The sequence below is a fragment of the Nothobranchius furzeri genome, chromosome 2 (assembly GCF_043380555.1).
Source record: "Nothobranchius furzeri strain GRZ-AD chromosome 2, NfurGRZ-RIMD1, whole genome shotgun sequence".
In the NCBI taxonomy this organism is placed as follows: Eukaryota; Metazoa; Chordata; class Actinopteri; order Cyprinodontiformes; family Nothobranchiidae; genus Nothobranchius; species Nothobranchius furzeri.
In genome coordinates this window covers 26,778,405-26,791,172 of record NC_091742.1, presented here as the reverse complement: position 1 = coordinate 26,791,172, position 12,768 = coordinate 26,778,405, and the positions used below count along the sequence as shown (strand labels likewise).

At 43.9% G+C, this 12,768-nt stretch overlaps 1 protein-coding gene across 2 annotated transcripts; it reads right to left on the bottom strand.

Annotated features, from left to right (window-relative positions):
- Positions 1–1,578: 1,578 nt before the first annotated feature.
- ccnc (cyclin C) lies at positions 1,579–11,656 on the bottom strand. 2 transcript variants are annotated; one of them, XM_015948044.3, is made up of 12 exons: positions 11,508–11,656; positions 11,129–11,235; positions 10,924–11,008; positions 8,304–8,373; positions 8,108–8,159; positions 7,961–8,016; positions 3,631–3,696; positions 3,467–3,558; positions 3,324–3,391; positions 3,177–3,256; positions 2,056–2,174; positions 1,579–1,779 (listed from the first exon to the last, which is right to left on the bottom strand). In XM_015948044.3, exons 1-12 carry the CDS (start codon positions 11,537–11,539, stop codon positions 1,725–1,727), a joined length of 882 nt encoding a protein of 293 aa, XP_015803530.1. In that variant the 5' UTR covers positions 11,540–11,656; the 3' UTR covers positions 1,579–1,724. The 2 variants fall into 2 exon arrangements, with proteins under 2 accessions (XP_015803530.1, XP_015803531.1); XM_015948045.3 differs by having other exon boundaries at positions 3,631–3,666.
- Between the last annotated feature and the right edge of the window lie 1,112 nt (positions 11,657–12,768).

The window sequence follows — 12,768 nt, the reverse complement described above, 5'->3', positions numbered from 1 at the left end:
CCGACTGTGACGGTGTGTGTTGTTAGATTTTACTGCTACCAGCAGCTTTTATATTCCAAGACTGTCAAGCATCTTGTGAAGAGCCACACGCTCACACATCTAAAGGCATGAGTACAAACACGTTTTAGTTTGTGGAATTACCTACCAGACGGCTTCCTGAATGGCCTCTACTAGGAGAAATAGCTAGTCAGTACTGTTGCGTGTAAGCTAACAGCGAGACTTAGTACAGGCTAGACCAGGGTTATTCGGTTCTGCTCCTCGAGGGCTGGTAGCCACTGCCAGCACGTTTTGGTTTCAACTCTGCTTCAATCAGCAGATTAACAGGCTTCTGCAGAGCCTGATGAGCTGCTGCACAGATGATTCAACCGCTGACTCGTGCGTTGAAGCAGAGAAACCACTAAAATGTGCAGAATACCGGCCCTGGAGGCCTTTCCTCGAGTAGCTCTGGGCGAGATTAAAGTGCTTTGCTGTTGCTAATCTATAATCCAGTCCATGCAAAGTAACTTTATTAACTCTTACACTGCTGTCGACTTGACATTGTGATTTATATGGAAATGCATGGTTGTTTACAAGCATAAACATCAAATGCTGCAGCCACACACACACACACACACATCAGGAATTATTTATTTGCTGTAAAACGTTTAAAAAAAGTTAGATTGGAGACATTTTAGGAAGTTAGCAGCAAACTTTAGACTTAAGCTCATCAGCTCTGTAAGATGTTAAAGCTATTTCTTCAAACAGAGGCCATTCAGGAAACTAGGAACTGTTTCGGCAAAAAAAAAAAGTTTTTAATATAAATCCCTTTCAGCAAATATTTACGACAAAAACAGATACTTGAAAACAACCGAAGCCAAACGCTTCAAAAGGAAAACTAGCTCACAAATGTTCTATATTTTTGCACCAGACTAAAAGAATCACCCAAAAACTAAACAAGCAGAAGCGCTTAGCACAAAGTTTAACTCGGCATTTGTATCAACTTCATTAATAAAGCAAAAATTATACAGAAAATACGATCCACAACAGACGAGAGAACGGAAGGGAATAAGTGAATCGTCATGATTGGAACAGTAAATTGTGGTTTATGAACACAGCACAGTGATTTTATCAAGATGCTAACTCTTTAGAGTCACACGTCCAATCAGATCCACTCAACTGCACAGAATCGTTCACTGATGGAGAGAAAACTACAGCGATCCCTGAGCAACGAAACCCCACCCAGACTACACACACACACACACACACACACACACACACACACACACACACACACACACACACACACACACACACACACACACACACACACACACACACACACACACACACACACACACACACACACACACACACACACACACGTGAACATACAGTACTCATGATTACGTTTTCTCAAATCCCACAGAGTTCTAATTTGCTCCTAGGGATGGTTCAAGGACTTCAGGATCAGGCAGTTTTCCCTCTCGCACCTTCACCAGTTTTTATTCATATCCGGTCAAAGTCATCCGCCTGATGGAGAGGACAGCGGGAACGGTCGGTCGGCTCGTCGCTCCGGGCGTTTCCGATCCAAGGGTCCACGGTAAAAGAGTGGGAGGAGAGTCGGTTCGGTGCTCGGAGTTTGTGAGGGCTTGGATCGGGTTTTAGAGCGACGCCGACAAACTCGACTCGTCCCAAAGTTCATGACATTATGGACCCCCCCCCCCCCGTGAACACAGAGGTTTCTGCTAAGACTGGCTGTAGGAGTTGCTTTGGTTCCCGTTGGAGCTCTGATCACCTTCACTGCAGGAAGAAAAACGAAAAGCAAAAGAATTAAACTTGTATTGAAACAATTCTGTTTTTTTCTCTTTCTGATGCAGTTTGGAACAGTTTCAGGAGGAGCCGGTGAATTAGACAGACATAGATCACTAAATGGATGAGAAACCTTTTGGTGAATCCAGGCCCGATTGAGAGGTAAAAAAAATAAACCTACTGCAGAACGTGTTCTCCGTTCATCACACACACGGTGCAACAGAGGGACTAAAAGTCTGAAAGGTACCAGAACCGGGTCAGACCTACCTGTTGGGTGGTGGTTTGGGTTTTGGCATCTTGTTCAGGATAGCAGCGATCTCCTTCCTGTCATCAAAATTCTTCCACTGGTCGTAAAGCTTCAGCATGACACGGATAATTTCCAGGATCTTAAAAGAAAACATCGACTTAGGAACTCGTTCACACACGGACCCGTCCTGGTGCAGGGCATCTGCAGGTTCAAGCGAGCCAAATTCAAGCTATTTAAGCGGGGCAGCAGCAGCTCGACAGGTTGAGCGGGTTGTCCAGTAATCGGAAGGTTGCGGGTTCGATCCCGGCTCCGGACAGAGAATTCTGCTGTTGTGTCCTTGGGCAACACTTGCAGCTGTGGCTACATCGTAGCTCGTCCCCACGCTAGCATGGGCGTGTGAATGGATGAATGATGCACTGTAGTGTAAAGCGCCTTGGAGTCCTGACTCTGACAGGCGCTATACAAGTGCGGCTCATTTAAAAAAATTAAATTTAAGCTATAATTTCCAGCTACCGCCTGGAACCGGTGCCAACCACGTAGCGATCGTGGGATTAGCCATCCAGTAACCATTAAACTTCCCCATGGCGCAAGCTCCCACTAGCTTAACCAGCTAACGTGCTCATCTAAAAGTAGTCCCCCTTCACAACCAACTGCATGTGTACGGTTCCGCTTACGCCAACATCGCACACAAAAAACGTCGAACACTAAGTAGAAATTCACCAAATTTGATAGAAATAAAAGAATCTTGTTAATTGGATCTTTGGTAATTAAAGACCTTTGGAAACTGCATTTAAGGAATATTTGTCATTTTTAAGGCCTTAAATTTGGAAAAGCACATTTGAGACTTTTTAAGGACCCACCCTGTTGTGTGGAACGTAGGATTTAAATGTGAAAATGTTCCCACATCAGTCTGTTTGGGCGTCTAAATGTTGGATTTTATTAAATTTGAGTAAAGAACAAGAAACGCTGATCCCCACCAGACCCTGCCCACTCCCTGACTGGACAAATCAGACTGAAATAGCTTAACGCTGAAGTATACCACTTGGCTATATAACCTGAGAAAGATTAGCCAAAGACGCAGAACTACGTGGATAAAATAAGGCGTCTGTTGTTAAAACATTAAAAAAAACATCCATCTTACTTTGTCCATGTCCACAGAGAGCTCTGCAAACCACTGCCTGGCATCTTTCTGCTGCACCACACAGGCGACGTGTAGACAAGCTGCAGGGGAGAAGAAGAACTGATCAGATCAAATCTAAGGAAGGGAGTCAGAGAAGCAAACTCTCACCGAGGGCGATCATGAAGGGAGGGTAGAGCAGACACAGATCCGTCCTGTAGGTGTCGTTCACTATCCGCCTGAGAAAGAAAAGCGAGACGCTTTAAAACACTCCATCAAATCGTGTTTGACACAAGCAGAACCCAGAGTGGTACCAGGCCAGCGGCAGCAGCATGTCTTCCTGTCCCATGTCCTGCACGTACTGCAGGAGGGGTCTGTAGGGGTGGTACACGATCAGGCAGCAGTCCTGAAACAGAAGGCGACAGTCATCCAGGTGATGGCGTCGGCTCAGCGACAGAGGAAACGCTTTTCTACTCACCATCAGCTCCAGAAGGTAGAACTCACATTCTAATATCTGGGGAGAGACGAGCGGTCTACGGTCAGTCTGAGAGACACGAACGGAAAACAACCAGAAAGATGGGTGCTGTAATTAAAGCTGAGCACTCAGCTGAGTGACCACGCGTTCCAGAGGGACCGTTATTTGTGTCGGACAACAAGCTGAGCTGTGTGATGAAGGAAAAAAAAAGAGGAAGAAACTCGGAACAGAACCGGTCTTTATGAGACCGTCGTCGTCTTCCTCCGCTTATCCGGGTCCGGGTCGCGGGGGCAGCATCCCAACTAGGGAGCTCCAGACCGTCCTCTCCCCGGCCACCTCCACCAGCTCCTCCGGCAGGACCCCAAGGCGTTCCCGGAGCAGATTGGAGATGTAACCTCTCCACCGTGTCCTGGGTCGACCCGGGGGCCTCCTGCCGGAAGGACATGCCTGAAACACCTCCCCAGGGAGGCGTCCAGGAGGCATCCTGACCAGATGCCCAAACCACCTCAACTGGCTCCTCTCGATCCGGAGGAGCAGCGGATCTACTCCGAGTCCCTCCCGAATGTCCGAGCTCCTCACCCTATCTCTAAGGCTGAGCCCGGCCACCCTACGGAGGAAACTCATTTCGGCCGCTTGTATCCGCGATCTCGTTCTTTCGGTCATTACCCAAAGCTCATGACCATAGGTGAGGATTGGGACGTAGATGGACCGGTAAATCGAGAGCCTGGCTTTCTGGCTCAGCTCCCTCTTCACCACGACAGATCGGCTCAGCGTCCGCATCACTGCAGACGCCGAACCAATCCGCCTGTCGATGTCCCGATCCCTCCTACCCTCACTCGTGAACAAGACCCCGAGATACTTAAACTCCTCCCCTTTGAGATCAGCAGATTAATTATTTTTAACTAAACAACAAAAAATAAAAACATTCGACTTCGACTGACCCTAGAACAGCCTGACAGCATTCCCATTTGACTTCTTGGACACTTGGACCATCGTTGCCCAAGGAGCTGTCGTCAATCCGGTGCCCCGCTGTAATCAACGTGTCCAAACGGTTCTGACGAGGTTCTGGGAGCTCTGTGGTGCTACGCATTAACTGAGGAATGTTGCGTACCAGCAACCAGAAATGTAACGGCACTGTGAAAGAGCGTGAGGGCGTCTTGGTGAGCTGGAAAGCATCACATAAACAACGCTGCAGAGGAAGACGCTTAGGTCATCCTCGGGCATGTGCATTAATGGGGGGGGGCTCAAAATGTATGTTTGGAATAAACAAAAATTACAAGTTCCTCACTCACCTAGAATATTTTCACGCTGATAAATCAGCAAGGAAGGTTCAGATGTGCAGCCGGTGCGAAATGCATTCCACGCATCTGATCCAGCGAGATGATTAAGGCCTAGTCCACACGTAGTCGGGTTTTTTTTAAACGAATATCCGCCCCTCCAAAAACTTGCATCCACACCACCTCGTTTTAAAAAAAACTCTGTCCACACGTACCCGGATAAATACGTTGATAAGGACATGCCAGACCTGTAGGCGGCAGTACTTCCCCCGTTCTTAACCTCGTCCTTCGTCTGTGGTCTTCCACAAGGAGCAGTAATTCCACTTGCAAAAACAAACAAGCAGAAAGCGCTTGGACAATTGATAAAGCGAGCGCAGCTCTGAGGGCTTCCATGCTGTCGGCTAGTGTAAACACAGGTCGCACACGTGATGTCAGCATTTTTTTGTCGCGGAAAGTGACGTTGCGGACCTTAAAACTCCAGTTTTGTCTGTCCACACGCAGACACCCAAAACGGAGAAAACGCAGATCTTCACTTTGGCCGGAGTTTTTAAAAAGATCCGTTTTCGTGTGAAAAAACTCCGTTTTCGTGTGGACGACAGGCCAAAACGTAGAAAAATATCTACGTTTTGGCAGATCCCCGGCTACGTGTGGACAGGGCCTTAAGAAGATAGCGGACTTGGGTGACTGGAATTACCCACAATGCATTGCTGCAGGAGAAAAGGCTCAAGTGCCTTTTCTGAAAAGATGTACTTTCAAACAAAAGTAGTTAATTCAAGGATGACTAATTAATGCTCTGAATGTTTTAGACGGAGCAGCAATGAATATAAATTAATTCAAATAATTGTTTGGTTGTTTGTTATTAAAGTTTTATTTTTATTTCTTTTTAACCAGCATCCCGGCATGCGTTGTGGTCGATGAGGCAATTATTTGCACCTCTCTCAAGCATGCTCAGGTTAAACCGCTGCTAAAAAAACCATCACTTCCTCCAAATCATGTGGAGAACTACCAACCTCTCTCTCTCCTCCCTTTTCTGTCCAAAATCATTGAAAGGGTGGCTTTCAAGCAGATCACAGAATACCTCTCACAAAACTGTCTGCTTGACCCTTACCAATCTGGGTTCAAAAAGGGCCACTCCACTGAAACTGCTCTGTTAGCAGTGACTGAATCCTTAAAAGATGCTAGAGTGACTGCCAAACCCTCAGTGCTTATCCTGCTCGACTTATCGGCTGCATTAGACACTGTCAGCCATGACTTCCTTTTGTCCACACTCTCTAGCATGGGCATCACAGAGAAAGCACACGCCTGGTTTGAATCGTACCTCACAGGACGATCATTCAGTGTATCTTGACTTGGACAATCTTCTAACGTGCACCATCTTGCCACAGGAGTCCCCCAGGGCTCTGTACTAGGGCCTCTTCTCTTTGTTATATACACCACCTCACTGAGTGAGATCATTCCATCACATGGCTTCTCCTACCACTGGTATGCAGACGACACCCAGCTCTATCTGTCATTTCCGCCGGACGACCACACTGTCTCTGCACGAATATCAAACTGTCTCTCTGACATATCAAAATGGATGAAATCCCACCATCTCCAACTCAACCACTCTAAAACTGAACTACTTGTCATCCCAGCAAAACCATCCATACAGCACAATATCTCAATCCAGAATGACTTCCTATCTCTGGCTCCTTCAAAGGCAGTTCGAAATCTGGGTGTTGTGATTGATGAACACCTGACCTTTAAAGATCATGTTGCCTCTGTTGCTCGTTCATGCCGCTTTGCGCTGTATAACATACGAAAGATCAGACCATACCTAACACAACATGCCGCCCAGCTCCTGGTGCAATCTACTGTCATCTCCCGCCTCGATTACTGCAACGCCCTTCTAACTGGTCTTCCAGGCTGTACTGTGAGACCTCTTCAAATGGTCCAGAACGCAGCGGCGCGTCTGGTCTTCAGTCAGCCAAAAAGAGCACACGTCACCCCTCTGTTCATTGAGCTCCACTGGCTACCGCTAGCAGCCCGCATCAAATTCAAATTGCTAACACTAGCATACAAAGCCTGAGACGGTACGGCTCCCATCTACCTGAATCCTCTTGCAAAGGCTTACGTCTCGGCCCGGCCGCTCCGGTCATCACAGGATCGTCGACTAGCAGTGCCTACACCACGCTCAGGACAATCCAGACTCTTCTCATGCATCGTTCCACAAATGTGGAATGACCTTCCAAGCACTACCAGAACAGGGGCTTCCTTTTCAGTTTTCAAGAAACTCCTGAAGACCCTGCTCTTCAGAGAGCATCTTCTTAACTAGCACCTTGTCTGCACCCGTCCCCCCTCTCTACTGTCCACTCCTTGTTCCCTCCTCTCCATGATTCATCATGCTGCCTCACTGCCACCTACGACTGACTGGAAATTGGTTGTTGTTAGCCTCAAGGGCAACATGCTGATTATCACTTGTAAGTCGCTTTGGACAAAAGCGTCTGCTAAATACATAAACATCAACACTTGTGTACCACACACTCAACGCCTTACTGTGCACATCCTCCTAGTGCCCTTCACAGTGTCTGTAGGGCGCAGTGTGAGTTTTGGGATGGAGCTTTAAAGGTCTGTGGTTGGTTTTCTGTTGTTTATCTCAGCTGCGGAGGCGTCACGGGTAATGACAACATTTTTTACTAGTTTTACTAGCAACTGGAAATCTGCACATCTTATTTTGAAATTTGCCAGATGTGTTCTACTGCTCCCATGTCTGACTTCATGTTTGGCCTGATTTGAACGTGTAAAGGAAGTGCAAAAAAATAAAAAACAGAACATAAACTTTAGCAGAGCGGCGCTACAACACGCCTCTGGGACGTCCGACACACGCCGCTGTTCGCCGACTACAACGGTGGCTAGGCTACTAGCTGCATTGCATTTTGCAGATGTCGGTGTCTCTTGGTGGAAAGTTAAGACTCAAAACTTTAATCAGACACAAGTGATCCAATATGCTTCCGGCCTTTAACGTTTTCTTAACGGAGATCAAATAAAAACTGCAGGAAAAATCCTTCACTTACATGATTCATTCTGTAAGGGAACTCCTTTGGGAAGGCATAAGAAAATCTTGTTTTCACTGTCAAAGAAAGAAAGCGTGAAGCTAAAGCCGTTGCTCAGCATAAATGTTATTTTACTTTTATTTTGTAGGATTTCTGGCTGTCACTTACAAACAGATGTTGCTGCAGAGATCAGCCTGGTGTTGGACACAACTCCAAATTCCTGAAGGAAAATAATTAAGGTTTGCTAGCTCAGGAAAACAATAAGATATCAAAAGGAGCAAAATCCAGTCAAGATTTCTTCATTTAACAAGGTCGCTAACTTACAAAAGTAAAAAAAAATAAAATCCCCCTGAAATTTGCTTACCTCTACTTTAGAAGCCAGGAAAACGCAAGTCGGAGCCATGAGCACCGGGTCTATACTCTTCAGAGAATACCTACACACAAAACCGTTTCAGTACTCCTGCTGTAAAAGTAGGATTTATGGAGAAAGTCTTCACACACAAATAACGGAGCTTTTATTTTGGAAACATTTCCATGAACATTGATCCGCTAAGCCATTCTTAGTCTTGTACCGCAGCCCAGACATCTTCCAATCTTTTCCCACAGCGGTTGTAGGAACCAAGAGAGTGGTACTTTTCCTGGCAACAGTAAACTTGTTAAATTCTGGTGCCGGTGTCGGTACAGGATCTGCTCGGGGTCCTTCGACTGCAAATGACGTCAAAGTACGGCAAACCCACTCGGACAAAATCACTACGCATCTAAACTGTTGGAAAGAATTTAGCAGTTTCGTTATTAAATTAATGTTTATTAAGACGTAAGTTTGTGTTTATAATGGTATTTGTAAAATAAAACACTATATTGTATTCATGATGTTGAACTCCTCTTTGAGCACATCCCTTGAAGGATCATAGGTATTAGCAACACCTGTGAAATTGTATTTGCAGGAAAGAAGTGTGTCCCGTTTATTGAAGTATTTTGTGTTTAGAGTTTTTGACGTCTTGTCCATGCGTAGTTCAGTTACGCTCATAGCTGCTAGCCAAAACTCTGGAGTTAAAAGTTTTCTGGCTTTACTAAAATACCTGTCTGTACTTATTTGATTGATGGTAGTTTTACTTTCTATTAGACTCCAAATGTAATCATTTGGCACGTTTCTAATTCATAATTTGTAAGCATGTAATCGGTGATATTAGCATTAGCATTCCTATGGGTTTTTCCATGTATATTAGCATTGCGCTAACCACTCGCTGCCAAATTGCAGCCTTTGAGATTAGAAAATCTCCTTTTGTCACATCGCAATTTAATTGCACATGCAGTTAATCGTTCAGCCCTAATATACATGCAGCTCTATGCTAAAAGTGTATTTTCATAGAGGTAATGATGGATTTCTTTGTAAAAGTTGTCCATCTTTCCAACAGAAAGATTTACCTGGACCAACGTAACGTGATAACAACGTAACGTGATTACGTAATTGCTTAAGGTTCATGTTCAGCCAATCAACTACTTAGACGTCATCGGCAGTCGACGGACCCCGAGCCGATCCTGTACCGACACCACCCTTTTCTAGTTTGCATTTTCATAGCTTGCAACAGCACAAAAACTTGACATTATAAGTTGATTAAAGAGTAAATCAAAGCTGAATGATAAGAATTAACCTGTATGTTTAAGTGGGAGGATTGGAATTATTTCAGGTTTATGTGTTGATTCTAGTGTTGTCAAAAAAATCGATACCTAGATATAAACGATGCTAAAAGTGGTATCTAAATGAGATATTCCATCCCTGTGGTATCGATATTATGGACTATTATACACAGCCTTCTTCAAGTACACCGACACGCACGACAGCCAGATGCCGTAAAGCAGCCTCCGCCTCCCAGACAAACAGAAGAAGAAGGCGCCGCATGGCTACATTGCAATTTCCCACGCGAGTTGTCTCCGATCCAAGTTTTGTCTGCCAAATAAATAAACAAAAACATAAACAGTGAATTTGGGAGGCGCTTCACAGCCCAACTTAATTAGCATACCAAGTCCGCCACGTAGTTGTATATTCACGCTTATGTGCTTAAAGGAAACTCCCGTTTATTGCAACCCGGACTTAATTTCTAGCATGCAGTACGTTTGTTTACTCACGCCGACAACTTTGGTGCTACTTGGATTCCCCGGGGTATTTACCGTAGATCCATCGCCGAATCGCCGTCAGTGTATATCCATATAACGGGTGCGGACGGGCACCCATGGTGCAGCCTCGAAATAAGACATTATCTGCACCAAAACATCTTCATGTCGAAAGGTTTTGTTAGGAATCATTAACGTGATTCCCCTGTTCGTTTGGAGCGGGTCTGGGATTTCTAGGCGTAAACAGACTAGCCGCGGCTAATCTAACCAGCGCTTTTAATGACGTCACTGCCGTGCGCCAGTCTGTTTTTATTAAGATTACCGGTGGATGTACCTTTGTCCTACTGTGGAGAAATTCGTTTTCTCCCTTTATTGACCAACAGAGTTGTTCAAAAGTACAGAACAAAACATATGACGTTACATCTTATGACAAAAATGCACCTTAAACAGAGTTTAAGCAGCAAAACATCACTCTGCAAATAGTGTATATATAGTGAGACAATTCATGATTTAAAGTGTTAACTTTCGCCAGTTTTTGTATGCACGTTTAAAAAAAATGCTGATACTTGAAAGGTTTAAGCACGTTACACACTTAATTCTTAACATTTAATTTCTGCAATATAAATGGAGGAATGTTATTTTTTGAATAAACTTGTTCAATAAATTGGTGTTTTTAAATAGTATCGAAATCGAGTATCGAGTCCCCCCCCCGTATCGAATCGAGTTTGAAATTTTAATATCGTGACAATCCGAGTTGATTCTGTAAGTAAAATAAAACACCGCGAGTTAAAAAGACACTAAGGTTTTTAAAGAGCCTGAGCTGGTGATGGCATCAACATTGATCTCCATCATTACCTGAGACAGCTTCTCACCTGGCATAGAAGCGTTTAAAGTAGACTGTTGCTGTGGCGATGACCTGCTGTCTCAGCTTCAGGTGCTCACCTAAAGCCTGGATCACTGGAAAAAAAAAACATAGAAACGTGATATGTTCAAGGGAAATGCACTAACTGTATCTACAGCTACACATAAACGAGCTTCTGAAGTAAACACGTTATTACAGGTGATTTTAAAAGTTACCATTTGCAAAGAAAATCTGCAGCTTCCAGTACTCCTCTTCTGTGAGGAATTTCAGGTCCTTCTGGCGCTCTTTCATTAGGTCTTGTTTATCCAGAACCCACTGAAGGCTAAATAAAAAATAAGACATAAACCAAACGCGAACAACACAACAGAAAGAGGCACGATACGAATGGTCAAACAATTAAAAAGGAACTTCCATCTTTGTAAAAAACTGGTACTTTTAATTTATCTGTCTATTGCATCTATTCAATAAATTAAAACTTACGGTGGGAATAAACTAAAGTGTTAGCTCGAACAGTCGCAACAAGCAAGGCCTCACAACAAAAGCGATGAATTAAAACATTTGGACGTAACAGGTCTGATAATTATGGCAACTTACTAATGTGAACTCTGCCAAAAGTTCCCCGCCATGTCGTTTCGGTTTGAAGACGGAAAAAATAATTGTATTTAATGTTTTAACCTACAAAACCAGCGAATACAAAAGAAAAGTAGTTTTGCTAGCAAACGCTGGTGTAACACCAAAGACCTACCGGGTAGCTTAGAAATATGGTTCCGGGGTTGCAGTCGCGCTGGTTTCCCTTTATTTATTTATTTATTTATTTATTTATTTATTTATTTATTTATAAACGTGGAATTAAATAATTTGTTAAAAAAATAATAAAATAAAAGAAAAGAAAGAAAGAGAAAAGAAAACATGGCTTATAATTGTGTAAGTCAACAACAACAATAATAAAAACAATACTAACATGAAAACATTGTATAAATGTATAATTACACAACAGAACGTGTCACTAAACATGTAAAGCGCTTGGGCTTCCTGACAGGGTTGCGGAAGGCGCTTTATAAATAAAGCTTTGATTGATTGATTGATTGATTGATTGATTAAAAAACAAGCTGAAAACTTTAAAATATTATTTGTGTACAAAATATGTTTTTTTCTAACGTAGGATATGCGTTTAATCAGCCATTCCTTTTCAACAGCAGTTATTGCTTGTGGTATAATTTAGCTGCAGTAATATAACTAGATTCATATTTGTTTTGATTGCATAAGACTAAACATTCTCAAATTAAACCTTTAAGAGGTCAGCAGAGTAATTTACCCTGAGTGTATTATTTTTTTCTACAGTCTATAAGCTGCATTAATCATGACCTCGACAGATGTTTGTGGGGACTTCGCCCTCTGGAATGGGAGGGTCCAGCATTCCTCTGTGGTGGTGAGGGAATAGGTGAGAAGAGTATGAAAATCCTCCACCATACAACAACTGAGTGAGCGTTCTTCACTCCTCAGCAGAACTTAAATCAGTTAAAACGCCATCAAGATGAGCCAAAGTCCAGAGAGGACGTCTTCCTATCGCTGTCATTTCGAAGGCCACAAGGGTCCGTCTCCTGCAAGCCAGCTTCGGGCGTCAAGTCCATCTCCCACCAGAAAGGTTAGCCGTCACAGGTCTTCCAGCTTCAGCCGAAGTGTGGGATGGAAGACGATGGGGTGCAGAACTCTGAGCACCAAGTCTCGTCTCACTAGGTGGGTGAAGCAGTGCTCCAACAAAAAGATGGCAAATGTTGAAACACTAAACTCTGCATTTCCATGAAATGTGTTAAAAAGTTTCATTTAGACAAAGCAAACTTCAAACATTGGGGTA

What these genes read in the sequence shown, in the direction of transcription:
- ccnc (XM_015948044.3), bottom strand. Translation starts at nt 11,539, where the DNA reads ATGGCGGGGAACTTTTGGCAGAGTTCACATTA. An exon ending in TCTACCTTCTGGAGCTGATG is followed by an intron (nt 3,559 to 3,630) that starts GTGAGTAGAAAA and finishes CTTCTGTTTCAG; the next exon opens with GACTGCTGCCTGATCGTGTA. An exon ending in TCTCTGTGGACATGGACAAA is followed by an intron (nt 2,175 to 3,176) that starts GTAAGATGGATG and finishes TTTTCTTTTAAG; the next exon opens with ATCCTGGAAATTATCCGTGT.